The sequence below is a fragment of the Trifolium pratense genome, linkage group LG1 (assembly GCF_020283565.1).
Source record: "Trifolium pratense cultivar HEN17-A07 linkage group LG1, ARS_RC_1.1, whole genome shotgun sequence".
Classification (NCBI taxonomy): Eukaryota; Viridiplantae; Streptophyta; class Magnoliopsida; order Fabales; family Fabaceae; genus Trifolium; species Trifolium pratense.
Genome location: NC_060059.1, coordinates 37937709 through 37959663, shown reverse-complemented (window position 1 = coordinate 37959663; position 21955 = coordinate 37937709). Strand labels below are relative to the sequence as shown.

At 34.5% G+C, this 21955-nt stretch overlaps 3 protein-coding genes and 1 long non-coding RNA gene across 6 annotated transcripts; 2 read left to right on the top strand and 2 right to left on the bottom strand.

Moving 5' to 3' along the window:
* Positions 1-585: 585 nt before the first annotated feature.
* Positions 586-8689, bottom strand: LOC123914863 (pentatricopeptide repeat-containing protein At5g11310, mitochondrial-like). Its single transcript, XM_045966027.1, has 3 exons — positions 8072-8689; positions 5255-7205; positions 586-1314 (listed from the first exon to the last, which is right to left on the bottom strand). The coding sequence occupies exons 1-2, from the start codon at positions 8580-8582 to the stop codon at positions 6196-6198; spliced, it is 1521 nt and encodes a 506-aa protein (XP_045821983.1). The 5' UTR covers positions 8583-8689; the 3' UTR covers positions 586-1314; positions 5255-6195.
* Positions 1766-3658, top strand: LOC123893785. The gene is made up of 2 exons (XM_045943585.1): positions 1766-2305; positions 2438-3658. Exons 1-2 carry the CDS (start codon positions 1766-1768, stop codon positions 3656-3658), a joined length of 1761 nt encoding a protein of 586 aa, XP_045799541.1.
* A 4443-nt stretch (positions 8690-13132) lies between the features above and the next one.
* On the top strand, positions 13133-16215 carry LOC123914848. The gene is made up of 12 exons (XM_045966017.1): positions 13133-13467; positions 13597-13665; positions 13786-14088; positions 14166-14297; positions 14376-14473; positions 14567-14651; positions 14725-14811; positions 14957-15043; positions 15138-15275; positions 15360-15490; positions 15628-15700; positions 15788-16215. The coding sequence occupies exons 1-12, from the start codon at positions 13399-13401 to the stop codon at positions 15911-15913; spliced, it is 1398 nt and encodes a 465-aa protein (XP_045821973.1). The 5' UTR covers positions 13133-13398; the 3' UTR covers positions 15914-16215.
* Positions 16216-16533: 318 nt separating this feature from the next.
* LOC123914855 lies at positions 16534-21210 on the bottom strand. 3 transcript variants are annotated; one of them, XR_006811856.1, is made up of 4 exons: positions 19783-21048; positions 17885-19601; positions 17461-17618; positions 16534-17011 (listed from the first exon to the last, which is right to left on the bottom strand). It is a non-coding gene; the product is annotated as an uncharacterized LOC123914855 (long non-coding RNA). The 3 variants fall into 3 exon arrangements; XR_006811858.1 differs by having other exon boundaries at positions 17461-19601; positions 19783-21210; XR_006811857.1 differs by lacking the exon at positions 17461-17618.
* Positions 21211-21955: the final 745 nt, after the last annotated feature.

The following is a 21955-nucleotide window of genomic DNA, read 5'->3' as shown; positions in this document are numbered from 1 at the left end:
AATTCAGTTAAAAAAAAAAACAGAATTCACATTGAACCGGTTTGGCTTGACTATTTTTTTTTTTAAAATCAAAGATATACATATCGGCATAAACTAACCATATGCACCGGCAGTGGAATAAGTCAATACAAACGATTGATCTCTCCGACAAATGTTTCTACATATGGACTGACGGGGGAATAAGTCAATCCAAACGATTGCTGCACAGATTTTTTGAGCGAAGATTAATCATTAGCACCACGGAAAACTTCGTATATTTTTTGTTTTTTTATGTTTAAGTTATTTATATTTTATAATGTGCCCATATACATCCTTTTTTTAAAAAAAAAAAAAAATTTGAAAAATGTATGAAGAATCTTCATCCCAGAGTAGCATCAATCTTTGTTTTATGTTCTTCTCAATTTTTTTGAAACTCAAAAATCAAAATCTCCAAATTTTCTAAAAATTCATTTCTAAAAATTTAGTTGTTGTGGTTGATAAAGAAGCTTCAGAAATCCCCAATAATGTGTTGGAGTTGTATCTTAGAAATGCGAAAAGTGGAATGCTAACACAAACACAGATGCTAGAATTCGACAGGTTCCGTCATTTAAATACTGTGCATAATTCCAATCTTCTGGATTTTAAGAATTTCCATAAATGATTTTTTTTTTGACACATCCATAAATGAATTTTAAGACTAGCATAAGAAATTATTACACCAGTCAGTAATATTTCTCCCTAACCAACCTATGAACCAAAACCAACTAAGAAATGTAAACAATTTGATCCATCAAGGAAGACACACTAGCGCAAGCTCCTCTAAACACAATATTATTACGCAATCGTCAAATGCTCCATGTTGTAGCTAAGCATATAAGATGACGGAACTTCTGATATTTTCCTTTTGCTATTTTACCAAACAAAATAAAGTGGTGTCATCCTGCTTCAAACTGAATAAAATTGATAACCAACCAACAATATATATGATTCCAAATTTGCATAGAAAACTGACAATTAAAAAAGACATGTTGGATATCTTCTTCCTCCATAAAACATAAAACATAGCACCTGTCATGAGAATTAGTAAGAATCCCTTTGTCATGTAAAGCTTCACGTGTCGGTAGTTTTTGTAACAACAATCTCCAACCAAAAAAGCTAACTTTCGACGGAACATCATTCAACCAAAGCATCTTCAACGCCCTTTCCGTGTTTGTATCAATGACATCCAACACAAACTTGTTCTGCAAAAACAAGTAGCACCAATGAACCGAAAAAAAGACCAGCTGCGTGAGGTATCCAGCGGTGTCTGTCCGGCTTCACCCTACACGACTTCACATTGATAAGTATGACATAGTTTATACACGTAAGCACAATAAGAAAGGAGGAGGGAATCACTCCTAAATGATAGCAACAAACTCAGTGGTTTTTGGATGACTATGCCAAGTGGCAGAGAGAGAAAATAGAATTTAGATACTATAATTATGGAGTTTACGATGGGGAATAATCATTCAGATATTTTGTCAGTATTGTTACTGCTCTGGGAGATCCAAGGCTTCTCGAATTGCCTTACCTACCTTTTACAGTCTTTATCGTTTTTTTCCTTTTCTTTCATCTCTGTAATAGTTGGTTGAATCCCATATGAACTTCAGCTATTTATATTACTAAAAATAAATATACCAGTTTTCCCTATTTGTCTGCTATTTTGTGATTTGTGTTAGCAATACAATATTGATCCTATCAATTTGGTATCAAGAGCTTTGGTTGTTGTTGATCTTTATCATCAATAATGGAAGCTGCGAGAGCTGATGCGTTAGAACAGAGGATGGGTAACGTCGAAAATACTTTGGATGAGATTCGATTGTTACTACGTGAGCGAAGTCGACCTCGACAAAGGCAAGGAAGGACACGTCGGAGACCGTCACCTACAGAGGAGGGCAATAGAAGTGACGGTAGCATGGTATCGGGAGAATCGCGTCCTCGTTTTCCCAGGTACCAGGGACACCGACGTAAGCTAGAGATCCCGATATTCAAAGGGGATGATGCTTATGGGTGGTTGGTTCGTATTGAACGGTATTTTCGTTTGAATGAAGTACGCGTTCGTGATAAGTTAGATGCAGCTGTGATCGCCTTAGAGGATAAGGCCATAAATTGGTTTGTGTGGTGGGAAGAACAAACTGCATCAAGGACTTGGGATGAGTTTAAACTCTCGCTGATTAGAAGATTCCAACCAGGAATTCTTCAAAACCCACTTGGTCCATTGTTGAATCTGAAACAAAAGGGGACAGTTATGGAGTTTAGAGAGCAATTTGAAACGTTGGTAGCTCCAGTAAGAAGAGAAGAGAGAGTAATGTTGGATAGCATATTTTTAAATGGGTTAAAAGAAGAAATTCAAGCTGAGTTGAAGCTCTATGATTGTCGAGACTTAGCAGAAATTATGGATCGTGCCCTGTTGTTGGAGGAAAAGAATGATGCTTTGATGAAACGAGGAGCTGGAGGAAAGGAGAAGGGGGAATGGAAGGATAGAGGCGGTGCAGTAAAGTTTAGAGACCCTGGTGATTTTGGAGGAGCCAAGAGAGATAGTGATAAGAGGGGGGCTGTAGGTGGAGATAATTTCAAAGGCAAGTGGTTGAGTTCGGCAGAGTTGGAAGATAGGCATAAGAAAGGACTGTGTTTCAAGTGTGGAGATAAATGGGGCAGAGATCACACTTGCAAGTTCAAACATATGAGTTTGAGGCTATGTGATTGGAGTAGTGAGGAAGAGAAGGAGTTGATAGCAGAGGAGGAGAGTGGAGAGGAAGAGCCAGTAAGGGAGTTAAAAAACCTACAGTTGTCATTACACAGCAGAGAAGGGTTCACTTCCAACAAGTCCTTCAAGGTGTGGGTGAGAGTAGGGGAAAGACAAGTGAGGACCTTGATTGATTCAGATGCCACTAGTAATTTCATAACATCTGGATTAGTGAAAGAATTGAAATTGCCAGTAGTTGATACACCCACCTATGTCATCGAAGTGGGGAACGGGGAGAAGGTGAGAAACAATGGTGTGTGTGAAGGTTTACAATTCAACATTCAAGGGGTTGAATTTAAACAACATTTTTTCATTATGGAACTGAGTGGTTCAGAAATGGTGCTTGGTATGGACTGGTTAGCAAGCTTGGGCAACATAGAAGCTAATTTTAGCAATCTTTGTCTGAAGTGTGAATTAGATGGAAAAAAATACACCATCCAAGGAGATCCAACTATGTGCAACAGTCAAGCAACTTGGAAGACAATGATTAAAGCTTTGCCTGATGAGGGGATGGGATTTTATATACACACGATCAGTGGTGATGCAACAGAAGTAGTAGAAGGTGGAGATAGGTCTGAATGGGGGAAGGTGATTAATGAATTTGCTACAGTTTTTAACATGCCCTCTGGATTACCACCAATTAGAGAGCATGATCATGCTATACTGCTCAAGCCAGATGCCAACATTCCTAATCTGAGGCCATATAGGTACCCGTATTATCAAAAGAATGAGATAGAGAAGATTGTCAAAGAAATGATGCACGCTGGTATCATAAGGCACAGTACCAGCCCATTCTCCAGTCCAGTTTTGCTAGTGAAAAAGAAAGATGAAGGGTGGAGATTTTGCACTGGCTATCTCAGGACTTACAAAAAAATTGCTAGTGTGGTGTATTAGGAGGGTATGAGAAAGAATATTAAGGAATATGTGGATGCTTGTGAGGTGTGCCAGAGAAATAAGTATCAAACTCTGAGTCATGGGGGTTTGATTCAACCTTTACCGGTACCTAAACAGGTTTGGACTGACATATCTATGGACTTCATAGGTGGGCTACCTAAGGTACAAGGGGTTGACACCATAATGGTAGTGGTAGATAGGCTAACCAAATATGCTCATTTTTTGCCAGTGAAGCATCCTTACACAGCTAAGGATATTGCAGAGCTATTTATCAAAGAAATAGTGAGACTTCATGGATTCCCCAGCTCTATTGTCTCAGACAGAGACAAGGTTTTCCTCAGTTCATTTTGGGCAGAAGTTTTCAAACAGGCAGGTACAAGATTGAAGTATAGCAGTGCTTATCACCCTCAGTCAGATGGGCAAACAGAGGTAGTGAATAGATGTCTAGAAACATATTTAAGATGCTTGACTGGTAGACAACCCAAGCAGTGGCCTAGATGGTTAGCGTGTGCAGAATATTGGTATAATACGAATTATCATGCATCTCTGAAATCCACTCCCTTTGAGGCTTTGTATGGGAGAGTACCACCAGTGTTAATAAGAGGTGATGTGAGTCTTTCTTCAATGGAGGAAGTTAACAAGCTTACAGCAGAAAGGAATGTTATGTTGAGAGAAATGCAAGAACAGTTATTGAAGGCACAAGACCAGATGAGGGCACAAGCCAACAAACATAGAAGAGAGGTGGAGTATCAAGTAGGAGATATGGTGTATTTGAAGATCCAACCTTACAAGTTAAAGAAGTTGGCTAATAGATTTAATCAGAAACTAAGCCCGAGATATTATGGGCCTTATGAGATAGAACAGAAGATAGGTGTTGTGGCTTATAAACTGAAGTTACCTGATGACAGTAGGGTACATCCAGTTTTTCATGCTTCTTTATTAAAGAAAGCTATCTCTCCTAATGTAGAATCTCAACCTCTACCTGCTTGTATGAATGAGCAGTGGCAGTTAGAGCCAGGGCCAGAAGAAGCAATGGATACTAGGAGGAATGAGCAGGGTGAAGTGGAAGTATTAGTGAAATGGCAAGGGCTACCAGAATTTGAGAATTCATGGGAATCAGTTGAGAAAATGAGGAAAGAGTTTCCCGGATTTCTCCTTGAGGTCAAGGAGAGTTTTGAAGGAGGGGGTATTGATAAGTATGACATAGTTTATACACGTAAGCACAATAAGAAAGGAGGAGGGAATCACTCCTAAATGATAGCAACAAACTCAGTGGTTTTTGGATGACTATGCCAGGTGGCAGAGAGAGAAAATAGAATTTAGATACTATAATTATGGAGTTTACGATGGGGAATAATCATTCAGATATTTTGTCAGTATTGTTACTACTCTGGGAGATCCAAGGCTTCTCGAATTGCCTTACCTACCTTTTACAGTCTTTATCGTTTTTTTCCTTTTCTTTCATCTCTGTAATAGTTGGCTGAATCCCATATGAACTTTAGCTATTTATATTACTAAAAATAAATATACCAGTTTTCCCTATTTGTCTGCTATTTTGTGATTTGTGTTAGCAATACAATATTGATCCTATCACACATCTTCCAGCAACAGCAGCAACTCACCCTCTGCTGCATAATCAACTGCTGGCAGCACTGCTGTCCATGACAGATTCCATATCCATGTATTGTTTACCCATAAACCCATATCCGTGATGCAAGCGTCTTGTTGTGTTGAAAGAATAAACAATGATGGGAACAGTTCGCGTAAAGGTCCCGAACATAACCATTTTTCTTTCCAAAAGCCAAGTTCTTTGTCATCTCCAACAATATTATTAACATTAATACCAAAACAGTCCCCTTCTATTGCATTGCCAACCTTGCAAATATCGCGCCACCAAATTGACGCATGTTTGAGTCCCGCTGAACCTTCCCCACACAAAACATTGGCGGCGAAAGAGCAATAATGAAATTTCAAAAGTTGATTCCAAGGAGCTAGTGACTCATTCAAACACCTCCACTTCCATTTACTCAAAAGAGAAGAATTAAATAACTCTTAAGTTTCTAATTCCCAAACCTTCATTATCCTTTGGTTGACATATTCTTTCCCAACTATCGCAACACAATTTCTTGCTATCCAAACCACCTCCCCACAAGAAAGATCTTTGAATACTAACCAACTCCTTTAACACACACACTGGTGCCTTGAAAAACGAGAAAATAGAGGTAAACTAGAGATTACCAAATTGATGACAGTGACTCTTCCGCCTATTGAGAGATTGCGACCATTCCAAACACCAAGTCTTTATTATTAAGTAGTGAAAAGAGGGGATTCGAAATTTTTAATCAATTTCTAATCATTGTTAATTTTAATCTAATTTACCTTCTAATTTTCAAACCAAAATCTTATGCAAACCCCCTATTTTATTACTAAGTACAATTGTAATTGATAAGTTTTCTAGTTAATCACCATCTTTGTGGATACAAAGATTTTATTACTCGACAATTTTGGCACACTTGCCAAATATCTATCAGAGTCCTTCAGCAATCAGAACATGCTTTGGCTTTCTGATTTATAGGTTTCTTACGTGCATTTGCATCATCTCTAACTTCACCATAAGTACTTGGCAAGTTGGTAGAATGGGGAACAGAAGACATCAATTGGCAAAGTTTTTGAGCCATCTCAGTCATACCTTGTTTCATTAACTCAACATTCAATTTTTGAAATGTAAGATATTGAGGAATTAAACCTCTTCTTATCATGTCCTCAAATTCTGCAAAAGCGTCTTCCAACTTATTCATTTTGCATAGCAAATGAGTTAACATTGTACTCGTAGCCAAATTCATGCCATGTCCTTTATGCCTCATTTGCTTGCTAACCTGAACTGCCAACTCTAACTTCTCCTCTAAACATAACATCTTTAACACAAGATGGTATGTTAGACGATCCGGGTCATGTCCAGATTCAATCATGTTTTTAAGAATTTTCTTAACACCTTCAAGATCTCTTGCCTTGCAAAAACCCTTCACCAGAGAATTGTAAGTAGAGAGATCAGGACCAATTTGCAAAACATGAAAACGCTCCATCATACCCAAAGCCTCTTCAAATCTCCCAGCTCCTGCCAATGCATCAATTATGGGGTTATATACAGTTGTATTTGGTTCAATTCCCTCTTTGGTCATTTCACCAATCATCTTAAGCGCCTTTTCAACACAACCCATCTGACAGTATAGTTTCACAAGAGTATCATATGTCACAGCAGAAGGTCTCACATTCTCATTCTTCATCTCTTCCCAAAGCCTCTCAGCATGTTTGAATTTTCTCGCACGAAACCATCCATTTAACATTACGTTATAAACCCGAACCGAAGGAACCCAACCCGGGTCTGTCTCCTTTGTCCTAAGGAAATACTCTGAAGCTTCCGTACAATATCCATCACTGCAAAGTGCAGAAACCAATTTCTCAAAAAAACGCATTTCTGAGACCGAATTCATAATTGACTTCTTATCTTTTACAAACTCAAATGTCCTAATAGCTTCCTTGGGCATACCTACAAAATTTATACATTTATTAAAAAATTGGTTCCTCACTACATAAAGTAATAGAATAATTGGCAAAAGTACACTATCATTTGCGATTAACCAAATTCAAATAGATTATTGAACAGTTTGAAAACCTAAATTGCATGGTTTTGTCACCCAACTTCAAAAGTAAAACGATGATTGTTTTGTTGTTTTTGAAGTCAAAAACAAAATTATTCTCATAATTTGATGTTCATTAAATTCGTCAGCAATATTTACATACCAATGTCAATAATTAATTTTCATCAACAAATCCAAACTTGTACCAAAATCATCTTTAAATATTTTCAGCTAAAATCATTCTATAAACTCAATTTCAGAATGGGACTATTGGATTGACTTATTTGAATCATGTACTAGCATACGCACTTCTACGACTGACTCTGTCTTGATTGACTTATTTGAGCTTATCTATTGCCACAAGCACTTGTGAGATTGTTTGAAAGAACTTATGAAAACAACATATGACATGTTCATAGGCTGTTTTCATCTCATTCCATGAAAATAGTTTTTGATATGTCGATAAGTGTTTCTAACGTTATTTTCATACTCTCCACAATAGCTTACAAAAACACTTATGAGGCCTATAATCAAGTTAACAAAACGCCTCAAGTTGAATCAAACTCTAAACCCTAATGGGGTGGGATGGGTAGCTCAACTGGTTAAACTAGTTGAGTTAAGGGTTAAGGAGCGGGAGATCCAGGGTTCAAGTCCTGCCAAAAGGAGAAAAAACTAACATAACATTGTAATACTAACAACTAACATTGCTTATAAAAAAAACTCTAAACCCTAATCCAAATAAAAATAAAAACCTAACAGAAATCATTTCTACTACCTGCGCGAGCATAACGTTGAAACATGATAGCAAATGTACCAATATTAACCAACTTCTCGTCATCTCCATGGTCTCTATCAATTTGATTAAGAACAATACTCCAAGCAGAATGAAACTCCCTATTATTCGTAAGAGATTTGATGACCGAACTAAAAAGAGTCGAATCGGGTTTAAACCCGGGTTGATTCTCAGCCCAGAGATAAAGCGAGTGAAGTAGTTTCGGCGAGGAGGCAAAGTCATCGAAGACGGCACAGAGAAGAGGGGAAGTTGGTTTGATTCCGGTAAGGGTGAGTTGGGTGTGGAGAGATGAACCGGGTGAGATGGATGGGTTGGTGAAGAGATTGGAAATGAGGGAGAAATCGTTGGGGGAGAAATTGGAGTTTGGTGTTGGGATTGAAGAAGAAGAGAATGGAGATGAAGGAATGGGATTAGGGTTAGGGTTTGGTTTGAGGGTAGATGATAGAAATGGACGAAGGGAGAATAGTATGCGATGAGGCTTCTGAAGATGCATTTGGTTGCAGCGGTGACTGTGAAAAGGAACGAAACAGTTTCTTTTTGGTGAAAGACTGAAAGGAACGGAACACAGTTGAAGTGAGAAAGTAACTGATTAAACCACCTGAATTGTCCATATCTCTATAACCAGTTTTAGTCAATCATGCCCTATTGGGTAAAATTAGAAATCCTAACCGATTTAAATTGAAAATCGTAAAAAATGGCATTTAGTTTGAATTGGACGGATCATTTTAATTCTTAACCGTACGGTTTGGTTTGGTTTGAATAACTTTTTAAAAACAAACTAAACCAATCCGGACCACAAGCATTTTTGTCTCACAGTTTGGATGACTTTTATGCTCAAAACCGAACCAACCCGCACCACAAACACCCTTAGATGTGGCATCACGTTGGTAGGTGTCACGTATACAATTAACGATCATCTTATCACAACAGACGAAGTAAACGGAGCAGAGGTTATTTGATAGACATTTTACAAATTTAGGCCTATTTACATTTCGAAAATTTCAGGAGATATTTGACGAATTGTGCAATTTCAGGGGTATTTGGTATTTCACTTACTAAGTTTTTGTTTGGTAAAAAATAGCGGATAGCTGATAAACTAACTTATAGAAGATGGGCTTATAACGTGTAACTTATAAGCTAGTTTTTAGCTTATTGCAAATAAACTATATGATTGAATTTGTAGTATTTAATAAAATTAACGGTTGAACTAACTTATAAATTCAAAATGATATAAAAAAAATATGTTTAATTAATATATAATTGAAGAAAAATATATATATTCATAGGTGGCTTCTAACATGAGGGAGCTATCAAATCCCTCACCGGTGAGGCACTTAAAAAATACCGTTAGATTAAATGGATGGTTAAGATCTTTTTAAAAAAAAAGGAAAACACCTATAGATATCTACATTCAATTTTACCCTCAATATTATTCTTAATTTCGTATAACATGTTTCGTATAAGTTTCTTTTTCATCCATGTGCAATCCACAACAAAAACAAGTCTTCATCAAATCACAAAAGCATCTGCAATCATAGCCATCTTCCTTAACAAAACCCTAATTTCAAAACTCTGGCTCTCTTCTTCATCTTCCACCCATTCCAAAATTGACTCGTCTTGTCTCCATAGATCATTAGGCACCGCCAATTCCAAAATATGAAATTATTATATTCTCTTTTCTGTGTTAATTCAAAAATAAACAAAAGTGCTTTGTTTATTTCTTACTTGCACTATTTAGCAGGTTTCTGAGAAAGACAGACAGAACGAAACAAAAACCTAAAAAATAGGTTTTTGAATCTTTTGACTTCATCTATGGCTGGGTATGTAACCTTCGTTTACTTACAATATCTTTGATTTGATTATCATGCTCAGTTTTCAGTTGATTTTCCATTTCAAACATCGTAGTACAAGATGAAACTGTTTTGTTACAATATTGAGGTTACCTAGTATCTTGTGAAAATTGATAGCTTTTTTGTGATCATGTTAGATTTCTAAGTTGGATTAGTTTGTCTTTGCGATGTTTCATGTTATATGTTTGAATGTTTGTGTTTTTGTGCAAGTTGTTAGTTTAGGTGTTTTATCAGCAGCAGCCTGCTCTTGTGTATATGCAGGCCATCATGGTTGGTTGACAATAGTAATGTATGTGTATTTTCTAAAAGGAAAATTGCTACTTTTCCTGATAATATTTTAGATACATTGTTATGCGATGGAAGTTGCGTCTTATATTAGGTTAATTCATATTGTACATTATATTCACTTTCAACATTCCTTGTCTCTAGTTTTGTACTTGATAGTTAATGGGTTATTTAGGGAGTTTGTCAACAGAAATAAGGCACATTGTCTTTAGACAGGAATGGGGTTAAGCTATCTAGTCAAAATCGTGCTATAGTCCCGCGAAGTGCCATTGAGGGTTGAGGCAATAGCGGCTGAAAAGTGGCGCAATCCCGGTATCACAGCGGTTTGATGGCTGCTATTGCAATTTTGGGGGAAAACTCTCAAAAAATCTAATTGTCTAAATTATTTTTTATTTGTTGTGGGTATATTGGTACTTTCAATGTTTCACACCTGTTGAGTAACCGATATAATAATGTTACTAAACTTCTGGTGAAGAGGAACCCATGAATTAATTACATATGCAATCTCTTTCATACTTTGTCATTCTCATATTGTGCCTGATGGTATTTGTAGACCAAATTAGATACTTGTAACATGAACTCGTGGGTTATAGTTACTAACTACAATATCTGCACAATTTGTTGGACCTGTCATGGTACATTGCTGGGGTTTTAAAAGCAACAATGTCGTCTGTTACAAATATTGAAACTTCATTCTTTTTTATCTATATATCCTATCTATGTATGCATAGCAGTTAATTGTTATAAAAAAATTTGACATTTAATTTTGTTTTTATGTTGTAAGCTTGCAAAAGAGTGGCCGGGCTTACCAAAAGGTGTTAAATTTGATCCATCTGATAAGGAGATAATTTGGCACTTTGGTAGTAACTTTGGTAGTAATTAATTTTATTATATTAAAAGTAGATATAAAATACTGAGATACGAGGTGGAAATCTATACCTATATATAAAGAGGATAAAAAAAATTGGTGTTAACTTTTCATAATAGCAACAATATTTTATTAACAAACTCTCCATGATATAAGACATTTTTTAACTGTAAAAATCTTTTATTAACAAACTCACTATAACATAAGACAAAATAGAAAACGCGGATCACACAAAAACCTTATTGGATTAGAATGAGAATATTTGTTAGAGTTTTGTTTGTTTGTTTGATGAGGATATAGGAAGATATTGTTGTTTGAGAGATTATGTGAGAAAATATATGGATACGAATTACCTTCTTGGAGATTAAGGGGGGTGTATTGGATTGAGAATTTGAGATTTCAAAAGACTATTTTGACAAAAAAAATTTTGAGGATTTTAAAAGACTTTGTGAGATTGTATTGATTTTGTGAGACTTTTTTGAAAGACTTTTACAATCAAGATTCCTAACACAAGAATTCGTGAGATTTTATAACACAGACTTTTGAGATTTTGAGGTACTATATAGACTTTTAAGATTTTAATGACTCAATAAATTCGATACAAATTTCTTCTAAATAATGAATCAATCAATAATTAATAATCAATGAAAATGAATTATTCCTTAAAAAAAATCAATGAATCAAATAAAACAAAAAAGGAAAAAAAAAAACTATGAATCATAAAAAAAAAGCAACTATGATGAAATTGGTTGTATCGAATTATCAGAAATTGCAATATACCAAAATCAACGAATCAATATACAATGAAAAAAAATAACGAAGACTTTTCTTTTTTATGACAAATTCGTATCAAATTATCCTTTTGGTTGCAAAAAGTTGCAAATAATGTTACAGAAATTTTTCACAGGCATAGATTGAAATGAACCATATATAGTTTGGTTGTTTATTCTTGCTTATGGATGTATACGATGAAGGATTTTAAACTGGAATGATATATAATAGCCATTCAACAAGACGATTGAAAAGTATAGGAGGTTGTAAAAGAAAGAAGGTGAACTCCAATTTTGTCGGCAGAAAAAAGTCTATAGAAGAAAAGAAAAGTCTTGAGGGTTTGAGTGAGATTGTTGAATGACAAAAGTATTTATATTCTCAACAAAAAAGTCTCTCAAAATCCATCTCACAAAAAAATCCATCAAAATCGGTAGACTTTTGAATACCTAGAGACTTTTTAAAAGTCATAAGAAATCTCAATTGAATACCCACTGATTTCGTTGCCCTGAAAAAAAAATCTTAATTTTCTTAATTGAATACCACAAGATTTATTTATATTTTATAAAAGTCTTGATTGAATACCACAAGATTCTTTTTCCACAAAAAAGTCTTTTAAAATCCTTTGAAATCTCAATCCAATACACCCTCATAAGTTGAGTAATATAACATAAATTTGAAACATTTTTTTCTTTCTTTTCATAAACGACAAGTACCATAATAAACTATAAGCTAGCTTATTTGTATTACCAATACACCATTTGTATCATTCCAACTCGACCTATGTAACAAAAAACAAAATCCAATTCAACCTAAGTGATTTTTTTTTACGGTAATTCAAGCTAAGTGATATTTTTTTTACGGTAATCCAAACCTAACACTGCGTTTGTTTAGGTTGATTTACAAAAGAGAGAAATAAGAAAGAGAGAGATAGCAAAGAAATAGGCTATTTCTATAGTTTGGATGAGGAGATAAATCAGGAAAGAGAGAAATGTAATAGTTAGTAACTGCCAAAAACAAATCTCTCCATATTAGGAGAGATTTGTGTGTCAAGAAGTGAAATAAATAATTTTACAACAATACCCTCATTTAACTAGTTTATTTTCTTGTAAAAAGGGTAAATTTGTTATTTTCCCATTTTTATTAATTTCTCTCTTCTCACTTTTCTATTCATCCAAACCATATACAATTTCTATCCAATTTCTCTTCTATCTCTCCTCTCTTTTATTTCTCTCTTCACTATTTCCCTCTTCACTATCTCTTTGGGCATCCAAACATAGTGTAAGTGATAACTAAAAGAAGAGGGAAAAAAAAGACCAAGTCAAAACAGAGAAAACTGAAATCGTGCACTTTTTAAGTATATCACAAATCATAGAGATAGTGGGGAAGTGGTGCGATTATTTCTCTAAAGCAGGGTGATGATCGTTTGTTTTGTAAACCGCAAAATAGTTGTATATATTCAAGTTGCTTCTCGTTGAAAAAACAAAACTCTTCTGCTCTTCTCCTCCTCTGTGTTCACAAATATATCTGGTGGTAGAATGACTATCAAAGACAATGGTAAGGGTAACTTGCCCATCAAACATCAAAGAGCTGCTGCAAGAGAAGAGGTAAGCTTCTATATTATTTTGATCCCATTCTTACTTATCAATTTGAGATTTTGTCCTTATTTTCATTGTTTTGGTTCCTTTGTCCGGCACTGAACTGATTTGTTCATGTTTATCCATATTCAACCACAGTCTTATGATGTACCTGATACAATGAAAGATTTAAAATCAACTGTCGATGATGCATTGGCTATTCTGCAGGTTTACCCAAATCTTTGTATTTTTTCACTTATCTCCAAGTTATTTATCTTTCAAAAAAACAAGTTCTTTAAAGTGGCCATCCTTATATGTTATGTTACTGATTACAACAAATCATGACAGGTTCATTCATCTCAAATGAATGAGATGAAAAACATGGTCAGCATCATGTTAGGCAAAATGGTCCTAATAGAAACCATGTTGCAAAAGGCACCAAAAACCAGCGTACCCAATTTGAGTCAAGTCCCTACAGTAGCCAAAAGAAACAAAGCTTCGGTCCCAGAACAAAAAAGTGTGGCTAAGTCTCCATACAACCAATCCAAATCTTCATCAAATTACATCTTGCTAGATTCAGACAATGATGATGACTATAAAGTCCAGATGAAAAAATCTAGCATTCAGTCCAGCTGCTCACAGGGAAGCAAGGTACAAAATCAGTTTGTAATGATTCTATGTTGAACTGATTATTTTTGTAGTAACTGAACATTACTAACTTGTCATAGACGAAGAAAAAGATATCTCCAACGAGGAACGATACAACAATGTCAAAGAGATTGTCTTTCTCAACTTCACCAATAGGGAGACATTTAAAGGTTCCTAAATTAGAGATTAATGAGAATAAGATAATGTCTAAGGTGAACATATATCAGTCAACTATATTATCTATATTTTGTTTTCTCACACTGCTTATGTAATCGATTACTTGTTAACAGCTTGTTCAGACCAACTTCGTAACCACAAAAGAAATGAAACTTCAACTAGTGGAAGAATATGTTTCATGTTATGTTTTCCATGATAAGAATGATCCCAGGTGTTGATTATTAAGCAGTAATTGTTTTCAAATTTCATGGTGACAAATAATGACAACGTATGTATCTTTAAAATTGATTTTTCATGCATTCAGTGAGGAATTGTTCAAGGTTGAAACCCTCAAAGGCTCGCGAAGGGAATTTCAGACTTTGTGTCCTGGAAGAGTAATTGATAGAGAGGTAATTTCACTTACTAAGTCACAAGTTAAATAATTATTTACAGCCATGTAATAATTATGTTAAATGATTGTAGATAATTCACATGATGTCCTTTAAGATGAACTGGATGGAGAGGAATGCTGCATCACAGACTATTTGGTCACTCCCCCCTTCATTTGCCGTATGTATTTGTTAATTATGATAACAATTATACTACTGTATGATTATCAATATAAAATATTTTCTAATTATGTAGGCTGTATACTTTTCTATTAAAAAAAAAAAAAGACAAATTAGTTTTTTACATAATTCTTTTATATTCATAGGTAGATGTATATGGTGGTGTGACCATTGAAGAGCTCATAGAAAAGTATGGGAAGAACTGGATGCCCCATTTCGAGAATCTTAAACATGTATGGCTTGTGATTTCACTGCGTGTTAAATTTACGATAAACATATTATGAATCCATTTGATTTGTCTAACGTGGCATACTATAATGTTGTTAGATTTATATTCCAATTGACGATTGTGTTGGAAATTGGTTTTTGATGGTTGCTGCTGTTGACGACCAAGTATTGTATCATCTTGACCCGGGGTTTGAAACAAGAACTACTATAACTAGACAGGGGGTCATTAAGAAAGTGGTAAAGTACTTGTGAAAGTTTGTATTTGAACTTTTTGTTAATCTATTAATTACCTTATTTGATTTTACCACTTGAATTTTGTAGTGGCAAGTTATCACCGAAATGGTACAAACTATGGCGCAAGCAAATTACTATCCACCAGAGTTTCTACGTGAAGTGGACAAAGACAATTGGGATATGGCTGACCCTGTAGGACTTGTTTCTGAAGGATTTTGGTAACAAAATATTTAATTTATTTTAATAGATGTATATTCGATTTCCACACACACATATATATATATATATATATATATATATATATTCACCTTCCAAACACATGTGAATGTGATATTTGTACATTTTGAATAAACAGTCAGCACTCTGCGGTGTGGGTCTTACAGTGGTTAGCAATGGGTTCGTCCTTTACACCAAACATTCATGTCATGGTGGGTATCTTTAACTTAAAATGGTAAATTATTTATGTAATATTAAGTCTTTCTATCAACACTAATATTATCAATTAATTGTAACAGCTGAAAGAAGATGTTGTTAGAATGAAGGCGGCAATGGATTTGTTGTTGGGTGATCATAATGAACACAAAGACATCCTGGTGGAAAAGGCTAGAAAGGCTTGGCATAATAATATCAATAATGCCTAGAAATCCAAAAGTTTCAATTAGTTTTTGCTAGGACATTGTAGGCATGTCTACAATGGGTTAATCTGTTTTCCATTTTTCCTATGTTTTTTTGTTTTTCGATTACTTTGGTTAGTTTTGCTTATTGTTGTTTTACACCGCACTCTTTTCTTTTTTCAACATGGTTTAAACTTTGAGTTTATTTAGTGAAGTTTTTAACAATGTCATTGTTTCATGCAAAGGTGTTGTTTGATGTTTAGCAATCTTGGATGTATCATTTTACTTTTGCTTATTAGCACTTATGGTGCATAAAATCGTTGATCATACTTGCTTTATGATTAAAGAGTTGAGTTACATACAAGTTTTTAATATCAACAATTCTCTGTATATCCGCGATTTTATGAAATCAGCAGTGAATCCAAGCTCACACTTAGATGCCTCTTACAGTTGTGAACATGAATCTGTATATTGTTATACTCCCTTGTTTTGGCATTATTTTTTCACAGCATTCGCTCTTGTACTCATCTCTTCCCCCATAGTTTTTGTTTCTTATACCTTGGTGTAAAAAATGTGGAGAACACATTATTCATTTATCTATTTTTGCTGGAAATGTAAACAAGAAAATGACAAGTATTATATATATGTATATGAACAAACTAAGTAGTACACTAGGTTTTCTATTAACTTCTAACTCAGGCGGCAGCTTCGCTCCACCTTTGCTTATTCCTTTAGTATATAGAGTACAGTAAAAACAATAGTAGCTTGCTTCTTTATCAACAAATATTCTATTTTACAATCTATACTTCACTAATTGCATTTGGCAATACTAAATTTGTGCTATTCTGGTTCTTGTTAAATCTGCTCTTTATTTTTTCTTTTAAGGATAGCTTCACAGACACTTCACTAATGCTTTAATGGAGGACAGTGACTTGAAGTTATTCCAGTGAATGCATCCCTGACAAAATTGCAATTCTGAAGGCTAAGTAAGAGTGGAGCATAATGTTCCAATGCATAGCTTTCCTTAGCTGCGGCTGCGAATTGCGCGTAAATTTCTGGGGTCACCCTACCAACTGTAGTGCAAATACCCGATTCAGATACCTCACATACATAATTCTTCCAGACCTGAAAATTTTAAACAAACAGATTTAATGTGATCCTCTGTATATCATTTGCAGACAGAGAGACTGAAACATGATACAAAAATTTAGAACAATCCAAGAGCAAAACTTAGAGGTTATTCTTCAATCCAATTTCCCTATGTCGATGTTTCTTTATTCAGCTAACTGATTGGCAAATCATCAAAATAGTTAGAAAGTTTCTATTATGTTTTTAGCTATACCTTAAGAATTTGACAGAAATGTCTCATAATTAAATCCAATAGAAGAAACCAAAACTAACAACTTGTTGAATTTCTATAAAATTCTCTAAATTTTTTCAAAAACCAACTTGGTCATTGTTTATAAATCATCTTTCAACCCTGCATGTACACTTATTGATGAGTAAACCATAGAGTTATTAGGATTATTGTGCACATCATCAACAACCATCTTGCAATCCATTTCAAACAACACCTTAGTGTAGCCAAGTGTTGATATCCATTGAAGACTTTGCTGCAAACACCATGCTTCTGCTTCCGCTGCCGAAAACTTTGCGTTGATGCTTGCTGTCATAGCTGCTACAAACTGTCCTTTATCGACCCTTATGCACGCTCCCAGTCCAGCCTTGTTTTCTGTCGAGGAGAGTGCTGCATCTAAGTTGCACTTGACGAAAGTGGTAAAGACATGATATTTAAACAAAGCCATAATATATATTATGTATTAATTGAAGTATTTAAAGATACTCAAGAACACTACTAGCATGCTCAAAACTAGCCTGCATAACTTACCAAAAACCACCATATAACAGCAACAAAGGGATCAACAAGAAAATCCAATTCAAAGCAACATTCTTCACTAAAACATACATCAATAAATAATGTCACTAAAATACATTTACCTATGATAAAATGCAAGTGTCTCATTTAAACTTGTTTCTCTTCCTCATCTGAATCAAAGCTTTGTTGAAGTAGCCTTTGCACATCTCATAGTTCTGTTAGCATCTTCTAAAAATCACTTGAATCTATTCTTGAACCAGGAAGAGCTGAAAGTATTAGTATGGCATCTCTAACATTTTATCTCCACTTTTCTCTTTTCACCCATATAACTTTTCAGTTATTTAAAATCATATCAAACAGAGACAAATTATACATCTACTCTAGATTATCTTAACAAGTAACTCAATATATCTCTTTCTAACTTTAGATATCAAAGATTCATGACAGATCCAAGTATAAGAATAATACATCATATCAAACAGAGACAAATCATTGATCATATTCTAACAATTTTCAACAGTTCGTATAGATAGATGAAAACTAAGGATGCACAAATATAAATTTCAACATTCATGACAGATCCAAGTATCAGAATAATTTTTGTAGACAGAAAATACAAAAAATATGATATCCTTATGTTGATACCTGAAAGTGAAGCTTTTAATTTGGGTTCCAGTTATTGCAATTTGAAAAAAGAACGAAATAATCAGAAACAACATAAAAGAGGAGAGAAAGAAAGAAACAACAGAAAAATATGACCTTAATAACTTCACCGGTAAACTTTCACCACTAAGGTTCTTCTCCGAGACCCATTTGCTACCGTGACCACCAGACGCCGTCGCATTTAAAGCATCGCAATCGATTTGTGATTTCATTCGGATACGTAGGAAGAGGATGATAAGAGAATTCCAGATCTGATATTAATGTCTCATTTTGATGTTTACGGTGGCAAAACAAAAACCAAATTTGAGACTGGTTCAAATCAAAATCAGTTCAAAACCAATTCACTATAAGAAATCCAGTTTTTGTATCAAACAAGCTGGTTCAGATTTGAAATACAAACCAAACAAATATTATAAAAAGGAAATGAAGCCAAAAACTACCTCTGAAACAGTGTTAGAAGTACTGAATTATGCTCCCAAATCTCCTACTAAATTAACTTCATCATCATTACATTTAATGATTTATAACAAAACAAAAAATAGTCACTTGGATAGTTGGATTTAGGATGATTTTTTTTTTTTTGGAAAAGCAAAAATAGATTAATAAGTGAACTAAGCACAAAAAGTGCTGGTTCAGAAAACAACAGTATGATACAATACACTCCTCCCTTTCAACAATGGAACAAAAATACTGGTACAGCCCCTGTACTAAATCAATACAACCATAATGCAACCACCTACTCTAACAAAATATAAATCATGAAGCTGGACCTCTATAACACAAAACAGAACCAGCATAGCAGAAGCACAACAATACACAGACAGCTTCACTAATGAATTCAACAATCGACACCCAGCTAGCTCCTATTGAAACAAAGCAGCACTAATCCAACACCAACTAGGACATTTGCTTCTGCCAGCAGAGATGCAATTTCAGTCTCAGTTTGATAGTAATCACTAATCAGCACCCATCATCATGGTATCCTAGATAGCAAAATCCATAAGAAGGCGTATACCAAATAGAAGATGAAAAAGATTCAATACCTTGCATTTTTCTACTTTGGTGGGTGGTAAGAATCTCGGGGAATACCTTGCATTTTTCTACTCTGGTGGGTGGTAAGAATCTCGGGGAAGTGAAGAAAGGTGTCTTTGAATCATAGAATTGAAATTTTGGAGGCTGCAAGTAATGACACAAATAATTAGTAAATTTGCTACACTTATCTTTATGAGCAAGAACTTGCTCCAAAGTAAAATTATGTATTCACTTTTTCTCGGTTGAATCCGGCTGAATACCATTATAGTCAGTGAGCATGACCTTAAGAAATACTGTATGAACCTATATAAAAATAAAGGATTACCTTGATCATTCCAGAAAAATGAAGGATCATACAAACCACTCATATACTCAATCTGGTTCTGTCTTTCAACTTTTCTTCATCCCTTTCTGACTTCCATTCCCAATATTACTTATAGCTCTTTGCATCTGCTCTTGAAGCTAATTCTAAACTTTGAAAAGTACAATTGCTACTTGCATCTTGACTACTCAGAAGAACTTGAGAGTCTAGATAAACCATAAAACATAGTATAAACTTCATATAGCTACACCCATATTAAAGCCTAACCAACCAACACATCATCATCTCATAGCTACACCGCCCATATTCTATGCCTCATCATCAACAAATTTCATATCTATGCCCTTACTAACAAACCCATAAGAAGGCGTATACCATCACTGAAAATATTCACACAATCCATTATTATAAACTGACAAGGAATTTAAATCATCATATTCATACATGAAGTAACAAAAATCGATTTTAATATATTAGTAATAGATAATGTAAAATGAAATAATAATACTGATATGGTAACAGTAGCTTTCATGTTTACAAATCCGTTTTTGATTTATATTGGCTACTTTATATATTTTGAACCTTCCCTTCCCTTCCCACTCCCACGCTGATAGATTAATTTGAACATAAGCAAGCAAGCATTATCATTACTGAGGGTCAGTCAGTCACAGATCGTGAAAGCGCCTTTTTACTCTCTTTCTTCTTCTTCCCTTCCTTCCTTGGGATTGGGATTTCTGCTCTTTTTACAGACAGATCTTTCTCGTTCGGTGACTGACTGCTGTTGGTTGAATTGGTACTGCCTGCTCTTCTTCTTCTTGTAACAGAGGTGGAAATTCAAGGTTCGCTGGCATTCATTACTTACACTACGCTTCACTCCACACTTCGCTTGTGTGTGTACGGCACGAAATCAAGTATTCGAAATATAATCTCAACTCTGAAGCAACAATCTATCGCTGGCTTTACCGTAAATAAAACTATTATTACTGCCGAATTGGTGGAAGATGAAGAAGAGGGTCAGAGTGTTGAAATTAGGGTTTTCTTAAGGGAGATGGCTATGATTGCATATGCTTTATGTGATTTGATGAAGAATTGTTTTTGTTGTGATGAAAGAAAACTTATACGAAACATGTTATACGAAATCAGGAATAATATTAAGGGTAAAATTGAATGTAAATATCTATAGGTGTTCTCTTCTTTTTTTTAAAAGATCATAACCATCCATTTGATCTAAAGGTATTTTTTAAGTGCCTCACCGGTGAGGGATTTGATAGCTCCCTCGTGTTAGAAGCCACCATTATATTTATATCCAAAATATGGAAATTTTTACAAACCCAGTGTTTTCCTTCAAACCTATACATAGTTTGAAATTAAAGCAAGGAGTGGGTTGATTTTATAAACTCTCAGTCTACAAAATAAACTGTGGTTAAACTTACAACTTTTATTCCTGGTTCCATTAAATACAAATCATTGAATCATACATAATAAAACATTATGATTAGCACCACATCATTTACACAAGACTATGTTGTCCACATTATAACCTTTTTAAGTAAAGATTGAAGATAATGCTTCAATAATTTTGGTATGACAGGGCTTGATGGTCTGCTACCTATCTAATATGTCTATATCAAACCTTTTTTTTTTTACTAATCTTTATCAAACATTTGTCTATTTACATAATTCACCAATAAATAAATGTTTGCATTTGAAGCCACATGAAGTTTCTTGAGAGCTTCTTTTTTACATCCGCCAAGTTCTTAAAGAACTGCTGATCATGTCTGGATTTACTATTTGAACGAGAAAAATAATACTACTTTTCTTGTTTCAATTTACCTTTTTTTTTTTTTACTAATAAAAATAACGATATTCATTCATTTAAACTAGTAGAGTACATCAATCAAAATTATTACATATTCAAATTCACTAAAAATTTAAAATGATAATTTTGCGAAGAAGCTCACAACACCCGAATTAATAGCATAAAAACGACCTTATGGTTAAGTCTACAATTGATATGACAAAGTTCAAATGTTTTAAATAGTCATGCCTCTGGATCTGCAACATTGACGACGCTACCATTGAATCTGCACTTGATTTGAATTTACCTATTTGAAGGCAAAATAAGTTGTGTTTTTCTTCATCAAAACTGGCGAGTCGGGAAGAATGTGGTTTTAAG